Source organism: Manis javanica, chromosome 11 (genome assembly GCF_040802235.1).
Source record: "Manis javanica isolate MJ-LG chromosome 11, MJ_LKY, whole genome shotgun sequence".
Classification (NCBI taxonomy): domain Eukaryota; kingdom Metazoa; phylum Chordata; class Mammalia; order Pholidota; family Manidae; genus Manis; species Manis javanica.
Window position 1 is genome coordinate 112,668,197 of NC_133166.1, and position 17,657 is coordinate 112,685,853.

Here is a 17,657-nt window from a genome sequence, read left to right on the forward strand (position 1 = left end):
CACCCAGGGCCCTCCTCTCCCTGTTCAGGGGACCCCCGCCTGGGCTGGGGGCTCAGAGACCGAGAGGCCAAGAGCATGGTGATAGAGAGGCCAAGGCTAAGGTTGGGGTCCAAGGAGGGGTCTCGGCAGGTCGCTGCAGGGTCCAGTTTGCGTTCTACACAGATCACTGGTCGTGCTACATGTGGACAACATGGATGGGGTGGGCAGGAGTGAGACTGACAGTGGGAGGCGGCAGAGGAGGGGTGGGGTGGGTGGGGAAAGTGCGCAGCAGGGTGGAGGCACACCACCCCCAAAATGGGAGGGTGGGCCTGGGGCTTCCACCACTTAGACATACACTCTCAGGGTGAAGTCATGTGGGTTTTAGGGCCTTATGCTTCTGGAAAGCGGCCTATGAGCCACTGTGTGGGTTGAGCTGGGAGCCCAGAACAGACGTAGAAGCCCTGCCCTGGGTCCTGTGACCGTGACCTCACTGGAACTGGGGTCTTTGTAGAGGTAATTAAGTCACAGTGCAGTCATCGGGTGGGCCTGACCCAGCATGACAGGTGTCCTTATAAGAGGAAATACGGACACAGACATGGGAGAGGCCAGGGCCACGTGACCACAGAGGCAGAGGCTGGAGGGGCGCGGCCACAAGCCCAGGACTCCGGGAGCCCCCAGAGGCCCCAGGGGCAGAGGCAGGACGGACCCCCTCCTAGAGGTCTGGGAGGGAGCAGCCCTTTGTTTTGGACTTCCGGCCTCCAGGACAGGAGGGAATCAATTTCTCCAGCGTTAGCCACCCGTCAGTGGTCCATTGTTATGTCCACAAACACCCCGACCACGGTCGCATCCTCCATAGCCCAGAGGGGGGCTGACTGGCCAGCCTATGCGCCGCGGGTGGTCCTGGAGAGAGGCAGCCCCCAAGGGAGGCGTGGGGGGGGCAGCTCCAGGTGGGCAGATGGGACTCCCCGGCAGGTCAGGGGTCTCACCATGTGGAAGGGCGCGGGGTCAACAGTGGAGTGGCAGGGTGAGAAGGCGCCAGCAGGGTCGGTCAGCAGGGAGCACCAGTGCTGGGCATAGTTCTCTGGAGGAGGGGCCAGTGGCTGTCCATCACCAGGCATGGCTCAGCGGTCCTCTGCCCCCACCCATCCCACAGCCTCGCTCCGCACACAGAGCTGGACTGGGATTTGGGACCCACCCACTGTGCCATGTGGGCACTGCTTACAGGGTGCTCTGCCTGCATGCCTGCATCTTGGGGGTCTCTCAGCCCCCCTGGCCCTGAACCCCAGTAAGATGTGAGGCCTCCTGCCGGGAAGGGCAGCAACCAGACCCAGTCCTAGGGCAACCGGAGGGCTCCCCACGAGTGAGGCTACCGTTCTCCACGCTGAGGGAGCAGGGGTCCTCGAAGCTGTTCTTCATGTTGGGGCAGGCGGCCTGGGTCTTCCAGGTGTTGGCAAAGGCGGCGGCTGTGCCCTCCACCACACCGCTGAGGGTCCGGAAGTCGTCGGCCTGGTTCTGGTTGAAGTTCCCGCACAGGCCTGAGGGCCGGGCCTGGGCATCAGTGGAGCTGAGGTCCCCCTGGAGCCTCCCCAGGGCCGGCCCGTCAGAGAGCCCCTCCCAGGCATTGGGTGCAGAGCCTTCTGCAGCACGCCCTGGGGACCAGCCCTGTGCGAGGCTTGCTGGACGAGGGTGGCGCGGCTTGTATGCTGACCTCCCACACCACCCCCAGGCCGCAGGTCAGACGCCCGTTGACCCAGGCTGGGGCAGGGGTCTTGCTGCATGTGGGCAGTGGCTGCCCCCCGGTCCCCATCTCCAGCCAGACTCCCCTGACCCCTGCGTGCAGCTTGGAGCTGAGTGCCCCGCCCCCAGCCCACCGGGCCTCACCGCACATCTGGCCGTGGTAGGAGGGGTCCAGCCTGATGACCACCTGCAGGAAGGGCACCAGCTGCACTTGCAGCTGCAGCCCGAGGCCCGTCTCCACCAGCACGAAGAAGGACGTGGGCCTGAACACAGTGACGCCGGCTGCGGGGTGGGCGTGGTCAGGCCCGGGCTCCTTCCCTGGGGACCTGCCGGCAGGACCCCCGGGAGCCGAGCAGGGTACCCCCTGCACTTGGGGGTTGAGAGGGACGGCTGACGCTCCCCTGGGGGACCGCACTAAGCATGTCCCCACCGCAGCAGAAATGGAACCATGGACATCCCCACTTTGCAGGTGGGAACCTGCCGTGGGACTTTCCAGAGCTGCCTGAGGCCACAGAGAACCAGCGGGAGCCCAGCTGGCTCTGCACAGGCCCTGGGAGCAGACCACCCCCAGAGGCCCCACCGCCCTGGGCCACGTACCTGCTGACACGGGCAGCTGGGTGTAGATGGAGTTCATGAACACCCCACCATTGGCCTGGATCCGGATGGCCTGGTGGGGGAGGTGGGGCTGTGGCCAGGGTGGGGAGGAGCCAGCCGCCTTGCGGACCTGGGGTGCCCTCCTGACTGTGCCTCCGTGTGACCCTAGGGCCGGGGGTGGCTGCCCCTGGGGCCTGAGAGGCTCGACAGGGAGTTCGAGCTCTGGCTTCCCTGTCTCCACCCCCCGCCCCAGTCCGGGGACCGTGGGTGGCATGGAGGCAGGCCCCTCACCATGCTCCCTCTGGTCACGTTGAGCGTCACCGCCTTGAGGCAGTTCTCATTGTCTGTCAGGCCACATTTCCGCAGCTCAGCCAGCACCGTGAAGTCACTGTCTGCACATTTCTGACAGGGCAACACCCACTTGTGAGCTGGAGTGACTGACCCTCAATACAGGCAGGGTACCAAAGGGCTGCCCTGTCCCCAGGACACTCATGCAGGGGGGAGGTGGACAGTGGCTCGCGGTGGCCCCTGGAACCTCCTTGTCTTGGCATGGGAGCACCTCAGTCCCCCTCTCAGGATGGGAGGATCTCAGGGGCTTCACTCACTCTGACGGCCATCAAGGGACACTTTCCCGGGCAGAAAGAGAGCTGAGGATCCCAAGAGAGGCCCAGACCGCCCAGGGCCACACCTTGGACAGGATGTAGTTGCAGTCCCCGTGAACATCGTAGAGTTTCTCATCGTAGGTGGAGATGTGGGACCCGCCCTGGACAGAGCAGGTGCCGGGGCATGGGAGGTCTTGGCACTGCCACAGGCCTGCAGAGCAGGTGCTGACAAGGAAAGCCATGAGCACAGGTGGCAGGAGGTAGGGAGGCAGACCCCCACCGTGCACCCACCCTGGGCAGGGCCTACCAGGAGCTGCAGGCGGTGGAGAAGGAGGTGCCTGGGGCGTAGGGGTGGCCACCATGGGAGCAGGGGCACTGTGCCAGGGGCAGACAGCCCGTGTGGGTGACGTCATCCAGCACTGTGCCTGGGGACGGGGGTCGAGAGGTCAGCGGAGGCTGGGGCTGTGGGTTGAAAACACAGTGACGGGGTGGGGCAAAGGGCCCAGGTGGGCCGGACACAGTCCCGAGGGCCGGGAGGACCTGCCTGGGGGGCAGAAGCAGCCGTCGACACAGTGGTCCTCACAGAGCTGGGCGCGCCCCGGATTGGAGCAGGTGTCGGCGCAGGGTGAGCCGCACTCCCGGTGCTGCATGTTGCCGGGGCAGGTCTGGGCTGCAGGACGAGGCAGTGCTTGGCCCCAGGAAGCCTGGGCGCCCAGGCGGGGGACAGGCTCCCGCCCTCCGTGTGTCCATAAAGGTCATCAAAATCCAGGGCTGAGCCTGGAGCCCCTCGTCTCAAGAGCCTCCCCCTGCGCCCCCAGCCCCCTTCCTGGTGAGGCAGTAGGTGAAGGGTCGTAAGGGCGCACCATCCCTCCAGGCCCCGGACCTGGAACATTGCCCTCTGCTCCCCTGCCCACCCTCTCCCTGTGGGCTCCCCGAGTGGCTCTGCCTGCCCTGTGTCCCTGCCAGACCTGCCAGGGTCTCCTCCCTGACCTCCCTGGGACCCAACATGGGTGCAGGACCTGGGGCTGGTCCCAGTGCATCCCCTGGTCCAGGCCTTGGGGGGTACTCACGGCAGAGGTCAGGGCCCCTCCAGTTCTGCGGCTGTCCCCCTGCATGGGCACACTGGCGGGAGTACTCAGCAAAGGTGGCACATGGGCAGGTGGGGCAGCGGCACAGATCCTGAATGCAGGCGGTCTCATACTCGTCCGGGTCCACCAGTGCATTGCACTGGGCAAGGGCTGGGCCAAGCAAGGTCCGGCGGCAGACACCCTCCTGGTGGGACAGAGGCTGGTCACCCTCCGGCCTCCACACAGGATCACCGTGATGCTGTGGAGGCCCCAGCCCCACAACCTATCCACAGGATGGGGAGCCCCCTACCTTCCCTTGAGGTTCCTCCCATCCACCCACCCATCTGTCCCTCCACCCACCCATCCATCCACCCACCCATCCATCATGCATCCGTCCAGCATCCCTCCCTGTATCCAGCCAGCCAGCTGCCCATCCATCCTTCTACTCAACCACTGTGAACTTGCCACCCTTGGTGCAGAGCTCTGCTTGGCCTGGGGAGTGACCCATGACCCTGGGCCCCAGGACACACCTGCCCATGGTGTGAGCATCCAGGAAAGGTGCAGTTCCCACCCCTGAGGGTGGTTCAGAGAACGGGGACGCAGAAATGCCTGTCTGCCCTCAGGATGCCCCTGCCGGCTATGGGTGGGCCGCAACTCCACGTCCTGTTTGAAGCTCAGGGATATATTCTGCTGACTTCAGGGCCTCCTGGGGCTTCCAGGCCACTTTCAAGGGAGGGGTCCTCCCAGCTTACCTGAAGGGCTTCCTACCTCAGGCTGCCCAAGTGCCCCACCCTCAGTGGGACTGTGTGTGGGCATGTATTTGCACCCACAGACGGGCACACTCGCAGCCTAAGGCACACTCGCTCTCACATGTGTGCAGCAGGTGGAGTGCGTGGATGCAGACGGTGTGCATCAAGAGTGGAGGCAAGGCCCTCGGCTGCCCTTGGCCCAGGACACCCTCTGTTACTTGGATACCCAAGGACCCCCCCAGGAAGCCTGAGCCTGCCCCCCTGCTCTCCCCATGCCCTAGGGGGCAGGGCTGTGGGGCTGGGCCCCTGAGAGGTGCTCACTCCATCTGTGCAGTTGCTGGCTGGGGAGGGCAGGGGGTCCTGGCACTGTTCAGTGGGCCCGTCCAGCTTCTGCAGGTTCCCAAACTGTAGAGGAGTCAGCCTGGCATCTGTGGAGAGGCACTCAGTATGGAGAGCACTGCGGGGCCCTGGGGGCAGTGTGGGGAATGGCTGCCAAGGGGCCCCAAAACCCTTCTGGGCATCTCTGGGTTGAGCATTGGCCCACCCCCGTGATGTGCTCCCCATCCAGTGCCCAGGTGAAACCACCCCCAGACTGCCCCATGCTGGACTCTCTCCACCTCCTGCAATGACCAAACAGGCGGCACTCACTGTGGACATAGAACTCGTTAACAGCTGGGAGCCCGTTGAAGTCCCCACACAGACCGCACGTCTGGTTGGCGTACTTGGGGTCAAGCTCCAGCTAGGGGACAGGGGAGGGGTAGCTCCAAGCCTCTGCCAGCCTGGCAGGGCCCCAGCCCCTGCAGACTCCAGCCCCCCTGCGGGGCCTTCCCAGCCAGGTAGGGAGGGGTGTGCGGGCAGGCATCCTCACCAGGGCGCTGTCCTCCCGGTTCCACATGAAGGTCAGCACCAGGCGTACCCTGATGTTGATGTAGACGCTGCTCTGCTCCACCAGGAGGCCAGTGCTGCTATAGGGCAGCTCCTCCCTGGGGCGACAGAGTCCTGTCTTCCCACGGCCAGTGGGGTCTAGTGCCCCGACGCCACTAGCTCTGAGTCCCAACCCACCCAGATCCCTGGCCCCTTGGTAGCCCAGGCTGGCTCACCGCCGCCCGTTGATGAGGAGAGAGCCATTGGAGGCCTCCAGCACCAGTCCCTGGGTCTTGAGGATGACGTGGGTGATGGTGGGCCTGGAGCCGACCAGGCCTCTGCGGAGCTGGATATTGAAGTCCTCGTAGGCAGCGCCACAGTGCGCGGAGAAGACGTAGTTGCACAGGCCGGGGAAGCGGAAGACGTCGCCGTCGAAGGTCTTGTAGTGGAAGTCTCCCCAGGTGCTGCACACCCGCCCGTCATGCGCTGGGTTCTGGGCTGTGGGGAGTGCATAGCGGGGCCCATGCCAGCTGCCCATGGCCAAACCTTAGCTAGCTGCCTCTGACTCTCCCTGAGACCCCAGACGCCCGTCCCAGCCCCCAGGAGAGCTGCCCGCAGGGAGGTTTCCTGGCCACGCTGCCCTACACTGTCCCAGCTTTCTCCCCAGATTGGTGACCCCCAGGCCTGGCAAACACCCCCACCCCACCAGCATAGGCAGTGTCCACTTACAGCTCATGGTAGGGAGGATGGTGATGGGCGGGATGAAGGTCACACGCTTGGCTGCAAAGTGAGGACTGGGTCACAGAAGGGATGTGGCCTGGCAGGATCCCCCCACAGGCCACTCTGGGGCAGCAGGGAGCTGCAGGATGCTGGCCCCCAGTGACTGTCCCCTGCTAGAACCCTCCCCGGCTGCTGGACGCACACTCTTGCCCCATCTACGTGTTGCCCTGAGCATGTGCACACGGTGTATGAGTGAACATGTGTGAGTCCGTGTGAGCGCCTGAGCTCTCTGCTCTGGGTCTTAGTTCATTTGGCTACACCCTCTGCTCTGTCCTCCCGTGGGCAGATGGGATCAGCAGGGTCTGTGTGACTTGCAGCCGGTGTGGAAAGGGGTCCATTCCCACCCCTGCCCATGCCCAGCCCCTCCACCTGCTCGGGCAGCCTCCCACTGCCTGAAGCCTGGGCTACGTACCAGCATCCATGCTCTGACTGTCCATGGCCGTCTCTGTGCTTGCCCGGCTTGGTGCCGAGCCCCGCTGGGTCTCTGTGGGAAAGGGGACGTGATCTGGGGAGAAGCCAGCCCTTAGCCACCCCTCCCTCAGTGGCATGCTTGGGGCACCTGGTGGTGGGTCTCTGCAGCTGTGGGATGGTGACCACACAGCAGGTTCTGGCCTCCCTGTCACTCACTGAGATAGCAAGGCCTCCGCCAGGATGGAGGGCTCCAGCAGGGAGCTGCACCTGCTCAGTGGCCTTGTGCTGCCCCCTGCCCCCGTCTGCAGGTTCAGGATGGCACCTCATCCCACTGTGACAGGGCTGCAAGCCAGCTCCGGGCAGGAGAATGGAATCAGGAAAAGGCGTGGTCCTGCTGACCCCAGCCACCCCAGGGAGAGGGCTCAGCCCCATCCCTGGTGTCCCTTGAAGGACAAAGACTGGCTTTGTTGTGGGGAAGGACACTCAGTCGGGGAGGCTTCCTGGTGTGACTTAGCAGAAACACAAGGCAGAGCCAGCACCCCATTAGAACACTGGTCATGGCAGGTGGGGGGCCTGGGAGCCGGGTGCCCAGACAGCACCCGAGGCCTCAAGGCAGAGCCGAATCCAGCATCCCTCCAGACCCCCCACCCCCTCCCGCTGCCCCCGGGGCAGGACTGAGCCCCTGCGCCCTTCATGTGGCCCTAGAGTCCCTTCCTCGCATCCGCTGGGAGTCTTCTAGCTCAGCCCAGGCCTGTGCTTTGTGGGGAATGGAAGGCAGGGGGTCCCTGGGTCCCTGGGTCCCCCGTGGGGCTGGTGCTCAGCAGCTTCTGCCTCCTGTCAGACTCTCCCAGGGGCACACAGGAAGGGACCAAACACCACAGGCATGGCACACCATCACTCTCTCCTCTCCAGGGCCTGGTTGACCGCGTGCCCAGAAGCTCGGCATTCCCTCATCCACCCCTGACCCCAGACCCAAAGCCCCTCCCGGGTATGCCTGGCCGACAAGAAGCCAGGGGGGTTCACGTGGGTGGGGGGTGCGCGGCTCCCCCTCCTCTCCATTCAGGGTCCGTTTCGCATGAGCACTGGCTCAGTGCATGGCGCCTTCCTCTGGCCAGGGGGCTGACCAGTGAGACCTGGACCTCTGTCACTTGGCCTGAGAAATGCCCACTACCAGCCAGCCCTCAGGCCATGGTCTGGGTGCACGTGCCCCCACCTCTTGGGCCCCACCTCTGCACCCCCAGAAGGGCTCCAGCCCAGGGGGACACTCCCCCACCATGGGTGCACATCTCATTGTGACAAGAAGGATCTTCTCCCAACCATGGCAAAGTGGGCAGAGGGTGAGGGCACCTGCCAGGCTAGCTCTGCCCAGGGCATGGGACAGAGGTTGGCCCAGGAGAGGCCGGGAGAGCCTGGCTGAGAGGGTCCTGGCCGTGCAGACTGGCAACTGCATCCCAAACCATGCAGTGGGCTGGCTGTGCACTGCAGCCGGGTGGGATCCCGGGACCCCCACCAGGAGTCACTTTAGGAAAGCCCCCGCAAGCCTCCAAGCTCTGCATGCTCCCTGAGGAAGGGGGCTGGGGCAGGGGCTCCGGGACACAGCCCCCTCCCATCACTGCCTCCTTTCACAGGTGAGAGAGCCTTGGGCCGGTGCCTGCCTGCTCAGACCCCCGGGCTGGTGTGAGGTGCCGTGGGGTGCTTACGGGAAGCAGAGCTCAGCTGGGCCAGGCAGGGCTCCAGGCAGCCCTGAGGGCTGCATCTTTCATGTTGACTGTATTAGAGGTCACGGTGCTTCCCCGTGATGAAAGTATGCCCGAGGGACAATGGAGGCGAGGTGGCATGGAAGGTCGCTCCGCAGGTGGGGCGTAAGGTGCCTGGAGCTGGGGCCGACCGGCTCCCCGCTCGAGGAGGTATTTCAAAGCCGCTATGGGCTGAGCGAGAACATGCGGCCCCTTGGTGGGCAGGGACCCTGGCTGGGGGCCCTCACTGCCCACTCCGATGTGGGGGCCTCAGAGGGACCAGAGAGGCCCTGGCCTTGGCCCCCTCTGGCACCCACCCTGTCCCACCCTCAAGACCCAGGATCCAGTGTCTGAGGGCGTGCGGGGCCCCAGAGGCCACACAAGGTGGGGGTCCTGCCATCCTTTCTCGGCAGGGCAAGCCCCCGAGCAGGTGGCCTGTGGACGCTAGCCCTGCTCAATGATGGGGCAAAAGGGCTTCAGCCTTACCTGCCTTCTGCACAAGGAGCAGAACCGCAAGGACCCGCATCAGCGCCCAGCACCCACACAGGGCACCCATGCTGAGGCTGGCACGTCAGCAGATGGTGGTGAGGAGGGAGTGGGCCACCTCACTCACTCCCCTGGGGGCCCTGGGGCTTATGTAGCAGGAGGCCTTGGCCCCGTGCCCAGCTCCTGGGCCACGCAGACCCATCCTGTCCTCTGTGCCAGCCACGTGTGTTTGCTCTCTGGGAGGGGCTGAGGCAGGAAAGAGGCCTGGAGGAGGAAGGATTTGGGGCTCTGGGCCCCACAGGCATAGGACTCCCACCCCCCGGCAGCTCCTAAGAATCAGAAGAGAGAATGGGCCACTGGCACCAGCCCTGGCATGGGGAGAGTGGTGCTGGCCATGCATTCTAGGTGGCAAAGGCCCTGCCAGGGTCCACCCTGCTGCAGCCACTGACTTACTCTGTGGGGAGGGGCCAGCGAGCCCCTCACACTAAGCCCCCATGTCGAGCCCCTCCCAGGAGCCTGGCTGAGGCAGAGGTGGGTTTAAAGGAGAGGAGGCTCTGCACCCCACCCTGAGGAGTGGGGAGGGGCAGTGAGGGTGCTCTTTCTCGGGGCCCTGGGGGGGTTCCTGCTCAGCAGGAGTGTGCGTGGCCCGTGGGTGGCCCAAAGGAGGCCGCCTTCCCAGATACCCAGTTCAAGGGGAAACCGAGGCCCAAGAGTGGATGCCCTGGCTGCACATGCTGAGAATCAGCAGGTGCTCATCCCTCACCTGCCCCATTTGATCCTCACCTCACTCCCAAGGTCGCCTGTTAAGTGGCAGATCTGGGTGGATGCAAAGGAAGCCGCTGTTTCCCTGGGGTCTCTGACCAGCCTGGGGTCCTCAGCCAATGGTGGGCTGCACAGGGTCTGGTGCGTAGGGGTTGTGCCCCTTGAGGGCCCCAGCAGGGCTGAAGGGGTCACCTCACAGGGAGCCAGAGGAGCCATGAGGGCCCAGCTCTCCCAGCTGGTATGGCCGGTTTAGGGGTCACACGGTGCCCACTGGCCATGAATAGTCTCCCCAGATGCCTGCTGCTGACACTCTCCAGGTGTAGCCACCTCTCCCCCTCATGACCCAAACCTTGGTGTGCTCTGCTGGGAGATGGGTGAGCACAGGGCCACTGGAAACCAGCCCCCAGGGTAGTGGGCATTTCCCAGGCTGGTATATGTGAGCAGGGAGCCCCAGCCTCCCCCTGAGGTGTCTTTTCAAGGATAAATGTGTGCAAGTGGAATGGCTGGGAAAAGGGAGAACACGTCTTGTCTGATTGTCACCCCTCAGCATGGCCAACCACCCCACGGGCCACCTGCGGCCAGGGCTCACGGCTGGCCCACCCGTCTCACTTAGGCCCTGCTCCCAGCATCGAGCTCCAGCCACAGGCCTGCATGGTGCCTGCTCCATCCTTGGCACGCAGAACCCGGGGGCCCTCACCAGCCCCTCCTGGCCTGGTCTCCCTCTCAGCCCTCAGCCCCACCCATGCTCGCAGCGCCAGGTGCCCAACCCTCAGGAGCCCACCCTGCAAGGAGGGCTGAGTGCTGACCAGAGCCGGCATGCAGCAGGCCCCGTGGGAGTGCACCCAGTGGGCGAGGGGGAGATGTACGCAACCCTGGTGCTGCCCTGTGAGCAACATCCCATTGGCAGAGGCACGTGGAGGGGCTGCCAGGGTCGCAGCTATTGAGACATCCCGGATGCGGCCCAGGGAGCCCAGCCTGTTTGCTCAGTGAGTTTACCTCTCCACAGTTGAGGGAGCCGGGAACAGAAGATAAAGGAAGCCACGGGGAGCGGGCTGCTGGGAAGGAAGGCCTCCTGGGGCTCGGGGAGGGCTCCCCAGGGATGGTGCCAGGAACTGCCCTGCCTTGTCCTCACTCAGCCCACGGGTCTCGGGTGTCTGGGAGCCGCGCCGGACCCCAAGGGCCCTGAGGCAGGTCAGACCCCACAGCAGACCACGCCTGTCCCGGCCAACAGGACTGAGGACATGGAAGGTGATTGGGGGCCATCCGGCAAGGCCAGGGCCCCTCTCACCCCTGCCCAGAGCCCCCTCCACAGCAGTGCAGGGTAAGGGCAAGGGGCTGGGGTGCATCAGGCCTTGGGCCCCCACACAGCGTGGGCTGTTTGCCCAGCTCCAGCTCCGGCAGAGTGGAGAGCCCAGGAGGACCGGGGTACAGCCCTGGGGCTCACGGGCATGGCTGCTCAAGCCTCAGCCTGGGCCTGGTCTGTGCCGGGGATGGGGTCTTGGACACCTGCTGCCTCCCGCTCCCCAGAGGGCTGTGTGGCCCAACAGGCAGGAACCAGAGGGGTCCCAGCAGCCCGGTCTCCTTCCTGAGGGGCTTACACTCCCCATGACTCCTGGAACGTGAGTCTGACAAGTGGTCCAGGTGGGGAAGTGTGCCAGGCCACACTGTGGATGACAAGCCACTCTCTATGGGGCCGTCCCTGCCCCCAGCACACTTAGCACATTTCCAGTGAGACTCAGGGGACTGGCTTCATCCCGAAGAAACAGCTGGGGGACACATTGTGCCGTCGTGGACCCCAGACTCCAAGCTCGTTCATCAACAGATGCTACTGAGCACCCCCATCCCTTGTCCTACAGGCAGGGTGCAGAGGGTCCCCACTATGGGAAAGGCCATGCCCATTGCCCTCGGCCTTCCCTGGGCTGCGGGAGCATGGAGACCCTCCCCAGGACACGCCAGGCCCGAGTGAAGACCGTGGCGTTCCCCCTCCGTGTCCTCTGCCTCTCCTGGGCTCCGCACACAGATGCCCTTCTTCCCCCCCTGCTGCTTCCCCCCTCTTTCTCTCCTTCCCTTCTCCTTACTCCCCTTCCTTTCTTCCAAATCATGACGAGTCCCGGGGTGGGCTGCCCCAGGCACTAGGGGTCCAGCATGGGTGAGGAGGACAAAGGCCCTCCCTTTTGGAGCTTATGGTGCTCGTGACGATGTCAGGTGACAGAGAGAGCGGGAAGGGACCCAGGGAGACTGGTAGCTCTGTGTGGACAAGTTGGCAGTGGGACTGAAGGAAGGCAGGGAGGGGCCTTCTGCAAATTAGGGGGCAGCTCCACCAGAGGGAGCAGCAGGTGCAAAGAGCTGGGGCCGAGATGGAGGCAGCCCATTGGTGTGTCTGGAGGCACCTGCTGTGGTTGGGCCCGGGGAGTGGGTAACAGGGGTGCAGTGGGCAAGCTCAGAGGGGAGCTGGGAGGGGGGCTAATGGAGCATTTAAAGCAGGGAAACTATAGGAGATGATTTCATCATAGTAAAATGTACATAACATAAAATTTACCACATTAACCATTTCTAAGTGTACATTATGTGGGCATTAAGTGCATTCACCACGTTGTGCAACCCTCACCACCATCCAAGTCTAAAACTTTTTTATCATCCCAAGCAGAGAATCTGTCCCCATTGAACACTAACTCCCCAGCCCTCGGCCCCACCAACCTGCTCGCTGTCTCTATGACTCCAGGGACCTCCTATGAGTGGGATCACACAGGATTTACTCTCCCACGTCTGCCTTATTCACTCAACATCATGTCCTCGATGTTTGCCCATGCTGTAGTGTGTCAGAATTTCCTCCCTGTTTAAGGCTGAATAATATTCCATTGCATATAAACCACATTTTGTTTGTTGATGACATAGGGTAGTTCCCACCTTTTGACTGCTGTGAACAGTGCTGCTATGAACGCTTGTGCACAAATGCCTGTTTGAATTCCTTTGGGTGTGTAGCCAGGAGTGGTATTGCTAGATCACATCATAATTCTATGTGCAACCTTTTGAGGAATCATTGAACTATTTTTCACAGTGACTGCAGCACTGTGCATGCCCACCAATAAGGCACAGAGGTCAGGTTCTGATGAAAGCCGTCCTCTGAGTTACCTACTGTGACCTCTTACAACGGCAGCAAGGGCTGGGGATCTCCCTTTCATGAGGCTCCACCCTCATGAACTGATCACCTCCCAAAGGCACCACCTCCCAATGCTATCACCTTTTCCAGTTAGTATTTCAACATATGGATTTGGTCGGATGAGCGTATTCAAACCATAGCAAGCTCAAGCCATTTTTTGGTGAAATTGTTATAATTTTCTACATAGTCATCTGTGACCAGGGATAGTTTACTTGTTTTTCAATTCAGGAGCCTTTCATTTCTTTTTCTTGACTTATTGCTCTGGCTAGAATTTCCAGTACTGTGGTTAGTGCAGCCATCATTGTCTTGTTCCTGGTCTTAGAGGAAAAGCCTTCATCTTTCTTCATTGAGTTTGATGTTAGCTGTGGGCTTTTCAAATATAGCCTTTATTATGTTGAGATAGTTTCCTTCTGTTCCTAGTTTATCAAGTTTTTTTATCATGAAAGGGTGTTGAATTTTGGGAAATTCTTTTCTGTGTCAATTGAGATGATCATGTCACCCACCCCTGCCATTCTACTAATGTGGCAATTAGTTGATATTTGTATGTTGAATCATCCTTGCATTGCAGGAATAAACCTCTTGGTCATGGTATATAATCCTTTAATATGCTTCTGTACTGTTTGCAAGTGTTTTCTTGTGAATTTTTTTTGCATCATGATGTTTGTAATGGATACTGGTCTTTGTGGTCTTTTCTTATGGTGCCTTTGTCTAGTTTTGGAGGTCAGGGTGATGATGGTCTCTCACAGAATGAGTTAGTAATTGTTCTCTCTGTTATGTTTTTTTTGGTAAGAGTTTGAGAAGTATTGATGTTAATTGTTCTTTAAATACTTGGAAGAATTCAACAGTGAAGCCTTCTGATTATGGGATTTTCTTTGTTGGGAGAGTCTGGATTCTTGATTCAATCTCCTTACTATTTACAGGTCTATTTAGTTTGTCTATTTCTTCATGAATCAGTTTTGTTAAGTTGTGTTTCTGAGAATTTGTCCATTTCTTCTAAGTTATCCAATTCGATGGCATAAAATTTTTCATAATGTTCTTTTATAGTCATATTTATTTCTGTAAAGTCAATAGCAATGTCCCATTAATTTCTGGTTTTAGTATCTTGAGTCCTTCTCCTTTTTTCTTAGTCTGTCTAACTTAAAGTTTGTTAATTATGCTGATCTTTCCAAAGAACCAATTTTTGGTTTTGTGGTTTTTCTCTTCTCTAATCTTTTTATTTCTTTTCCTTCTGTTAGCTTTAGGCTTATTTTCTTTTTGTTTTCTAGTTCCTTAAGGTGTAAGGTTAATGACTTGAGAGCTTCCTTCTTTTTTAATGTAGGTACTTATAGCTATAAATTTTCCTCTTAGCACTCCCTTCACTATCTTTTAAATCCTATAGGAAATTTTAAAAGTAGACTTATAAAAATTATAATAATATTGACTTTCATACCTGTCCATGTATTTAGCTTGACAGAAGACCTCTATATTCTTCATTCATAAGTTTTGTGATGTTGTGCTTTTGCTGTCATTCATCTTTAAGTATCCCCTCATGTCTTCTTTGACCTATTGGTTGTTTAAGAGTGTGTTGCTTAATTTTACAAAGATTTGTGAACTTTACAGTTTTCCTTCTATTACTGACTTGTGGCTTCATTCCTTTGTGTTTGGAAAAAAATGCCTTGTATGATTTTAATCTTTTCAGATTCTTAGAATTTATTTTGGGTCATACCACCTAGTTGGTCCTGGAGAATGTTCCATGTGAATTTGAGACAAATAAATATTTTTCTGTTGTTAGGTGGAGTGTTCTGTACATGCATATTGGGTATAGTTGGTCTATAGTGTTGTTCAAGTCTTCTAGCTCTTTATTGATCTTCCGTCTGTACTTGGGTTGCGCCATCCATATTGGCAATGTGGTAGTAAAGTCTCCAACTATTATTGTGGAACCATTTATCTCTCAATTCCATCAGTGTTTGCTTTTTATGTTTTGGGGCTATGTTTTTTGGTGCATATATGTTTACAATTGCTGTATTTTCTTGTTGAATTGACTTTTGTCCATAAATACTATCTTCATTATCTCTTGCAACCTTTCTAAATTTAAAGTCTACTCTGTCTGGGTTATGTAGCCACCTCAGCTCTCTTTTGGTCACAATTTGCATGGAATTTATTTTTCAAAATTTTCACTTTCAAACCTACTAATGTCTTTAGTTCTAAAGTGAGTCTTTTTTAAACAATTTGCCAATCTCTGACTTTTAATTGGATGGTGTAAGTCCATTTCCATTTAAAGTAATCACTGATAAGGATGGACTTACCTCTGCCCTTTTACTGTTTGTTTTCTGGGTAGCTTGTAGCCTTTTTGCTCCTTATTTTCTCCATTACTCTCTTTTTTTGTGTTTTGTTGATATTTTTGTAGTAGGTATTTTGATTGCGTCCTCATTTCCTTTTGTTTATATTCTGTAGATATTCCCTTTGTGGTTAGCATGGGATTACATATAACACCTTGAAGTTATAACAGTCTAATTTGAATTGATACCAAATTAACTTCAATTGCATATACCCCTACAGAGCTCCATCCTCTCCTTATGTTAGTGTAACAAATTTCATGTTTATACCGTGTATGCCATAGACTTATAATTATTTTTATGCATCAGTCTTTTAAATCCTATAGGAAATTTTTTAACTGGACTTGAAAAATTACAATAATATTGACTTTTATATCTACCCATGTATTTAGCTTTACAGAAGATCTTTATTTCTTCATTCAGCCTTGATTTACTGTCTAGTGTCCTTCATTTTTCAACCTGAAGCGCTTCTTTTAGTGCCTCTTACAGAGCAGGTCTTGTAGCAATGCACCCCTTCAGCTTTTGTGTACCTGGAAATGTCTTAATTTCTCCCTCATTTTTGAAAGATATTTTTACCAGATATATAGGATTCTTGGTTGACTGTTTTTCATCTAATGCCTGTCTTCCAAGATTTCTCATGGTAAGTCAGCTAGTAATCTTATTGGGGCTGACTTGTAAGTGAGGACTCACTTTTCTCTTGGTGCTTTCAAGACTCTGTCTTTCAACAGTTTGATTATAACGTACGTCAGTGTCAGTCCTTTCAGTTCATCTTGCTTGGAGTTTATTGAGCGTCTTGGAAGTTTGCAGCCATTATTTTTTCAAATAATATTCCTGCCCATTTCTCTTCCCCACTGGGACGCCCATCATGCGTACGTCGGCTGGCTTGGTGGTGCCCCACAGGCTCCTTAGGCCCAGGCAGCTTTCTTCTTCTTTTTTAATTTCTCCTCAAACCTGATCATTTCAATTGTTCTGTGTTCAAAGTTGTTGAGTTTTTCTTCTACCTGCTCAAATATGCTGTTAAACCCTTATAGTGAAAATTTCACTTCTGGTATTGTAGTCTTCAGCTCCAGAATTTTTGTTTGTTTGTTTGTTTTTGTGATTTCTCCTGTTATCCTCATTTTGTCCATGTGTCATTTTCCTGACTACATGTGGTTCTTTGTCTAGGTTTTCCTGTAGTTCTTTGAACATACTTAAAACAGTTGTTTTAAAGCCTTTATCTCCTAAAACTGATATCTGGACATCCTCAGGGATCATTTCTGTCCATTTATTTTGTTCCTTTGAATGCACCATATTTTCTTACTTCTCTGTGAGCCTTGTGATTTCTTGTTGAAAAATGGGGGTTTGACTATTATAATATGATGACTCTGAAAATTGGATCGTCCCCCTTCTCCAGTCTTTGCCGTGCTTTTTCTTTTCTTTTCTCTCCTATTCTTTTCTTCCCTTTTCTTTCTTTCTTTTCTTTCCTTTTCTTTCTTTCTTCCCTCCCTTTCCTTTCTTTCATTGTTGTTGAAGACCATAGTGTGCATTTGTTTTGAGACTTTTCCAAACAATTCTTAGAAAGATTATTCCTTGCCTTGTGTGATCACCAAAGTCTCTGTTCTTTCAGCTCCTACCCACCCAGTGTTGTGGTAGAGTCTCCTTGAATGTCTGGTGCTCCCCCCGTCTTTGTGACCTGCCCCTGTGCTGGGGTTCTCCTTCAACACATAGGTAGACCTGCTCTGAACTGAGAGATCAGCTGAAAGTAAAATCAATGGCTTTCTAAGTTCCTGTGTACCTCAAAGTTCCTGCCCTCAATGTCCCCATTTCCCAAAGAGTACTATGTCAGCTTACCCAGGCCTTCGATGCCCCAGAGTATGTCTCCACCTGTATCCCTTGCCCCAGGAGTCTGTGGGTCTGTAGTCACCTAACAGCTTTCGTGAGCAGTGCCATCTGAGTTCCAAGTTAAGTAAAACAGGTGAGCACCTGTGTCAGCCCTTCAGGTATCCACCAGACAGGTGAGAACAGATGCACACAATAATTGCAAATATGGCATATTCTTCTCCTTCTGGGTTTGAGGGAGGAATGGGAACTGGGTTGCCAATTCAAGACCAAAATTGCCACTTCTCTGGGTGGTGGGGCGGGGAGGCAGTGCAAAGATGAGAAAAAATGCCACAAAACTTTCCTGTCATTTCAAATATGGCTCTTTCTTGATCGGACATTAGTTTGGTTGCTGTAAATCTTTAACTGTCTTCTAGAGCTCTGACAAAGTTGGTTAAGACAGCTTCTCCTCCCCGCCCCCCGCCCATGTCTCTTCCCCCACACACACACCCCCAGTCCACCATTTTGCTGATTAATTAAAATTTTGTAAAAGATTTATTCTGAAAATAGAAGTTCATGAGACTATGCTGATATAAGTAAGTGAAAAATACATAGGAG

At 56.4% G+C, this 17,657-nt stretch overlaps 1 protein-coding gene across 1 annotated transcript in view; it reads right to left on the reverse strand.

The window, feature by feature from the left end:
* Positions 1–9,122, reverse strand: part of MUC5B (mucin 5B, oligomeric mucus/gel-forming) — a 28,322-nt gene extending 19,200 nt beyond the window's left edge. The window contains exons 1-16 of the mRNA XM_073217366.1: positions 9,006–9,122; positions 6,785–6,856; positions 6,322–6,372; positions 5,829–6,090; positions 5,597–5,711; positions 5,377–5,467; positions 5,050–5,156; positions 3,983–4,184; positions 3,457–3,582; positions 3,220–3,337; positions 2,999–3,137; positions 2,602–2,712; positions 2,314–2,383; positions 1,861–1,998; positions 1,350–1,514; positions 966–1,060 (exon numbers count right to left, since the gene is read on the reverse strand). Coding sequence (XP_073073467.1) covers positions 966–1,060; positions 1,350–1,514; positions 1,861–1,998; positions 2,314–2,383; positions 2,602–2,712; positions 2,999–3,137; positions 3,220–3,337; positions 3,457–3,582; positions 3,983–4,184; positions 5,050–5,156; positions 5,377–5,467; positions 5,597–5,711; positions 5,829–6,090; positions 6,322–6,372; positions 6,785–6,856; positions 9,006–9,075 — 1,932 coding nt within the window. The 5' untranslated portion in view covers positions 9,076–9,122. The remainder of the gene's footprint in view (positions 1–965; positions 1,061–1,349; positions 1,515–1,860; positions 1,999–2,313; positions 2,384–2,601; positions 2,713–2,998; positions 3,138–3,219; positions 3,338–3,456; positions 3,583–3,982; positions 4,185–5,049; positions 5,157–5,376; positions 5,468–5,596; positions 5,712–5,828; positions 6,091–6,321; positions 6,373–6,784; positions 6,857–9,005) is intronic.
* Between the last annotated feature and the right edge of the window lie 8,535 nt (positions 9,123–17,657).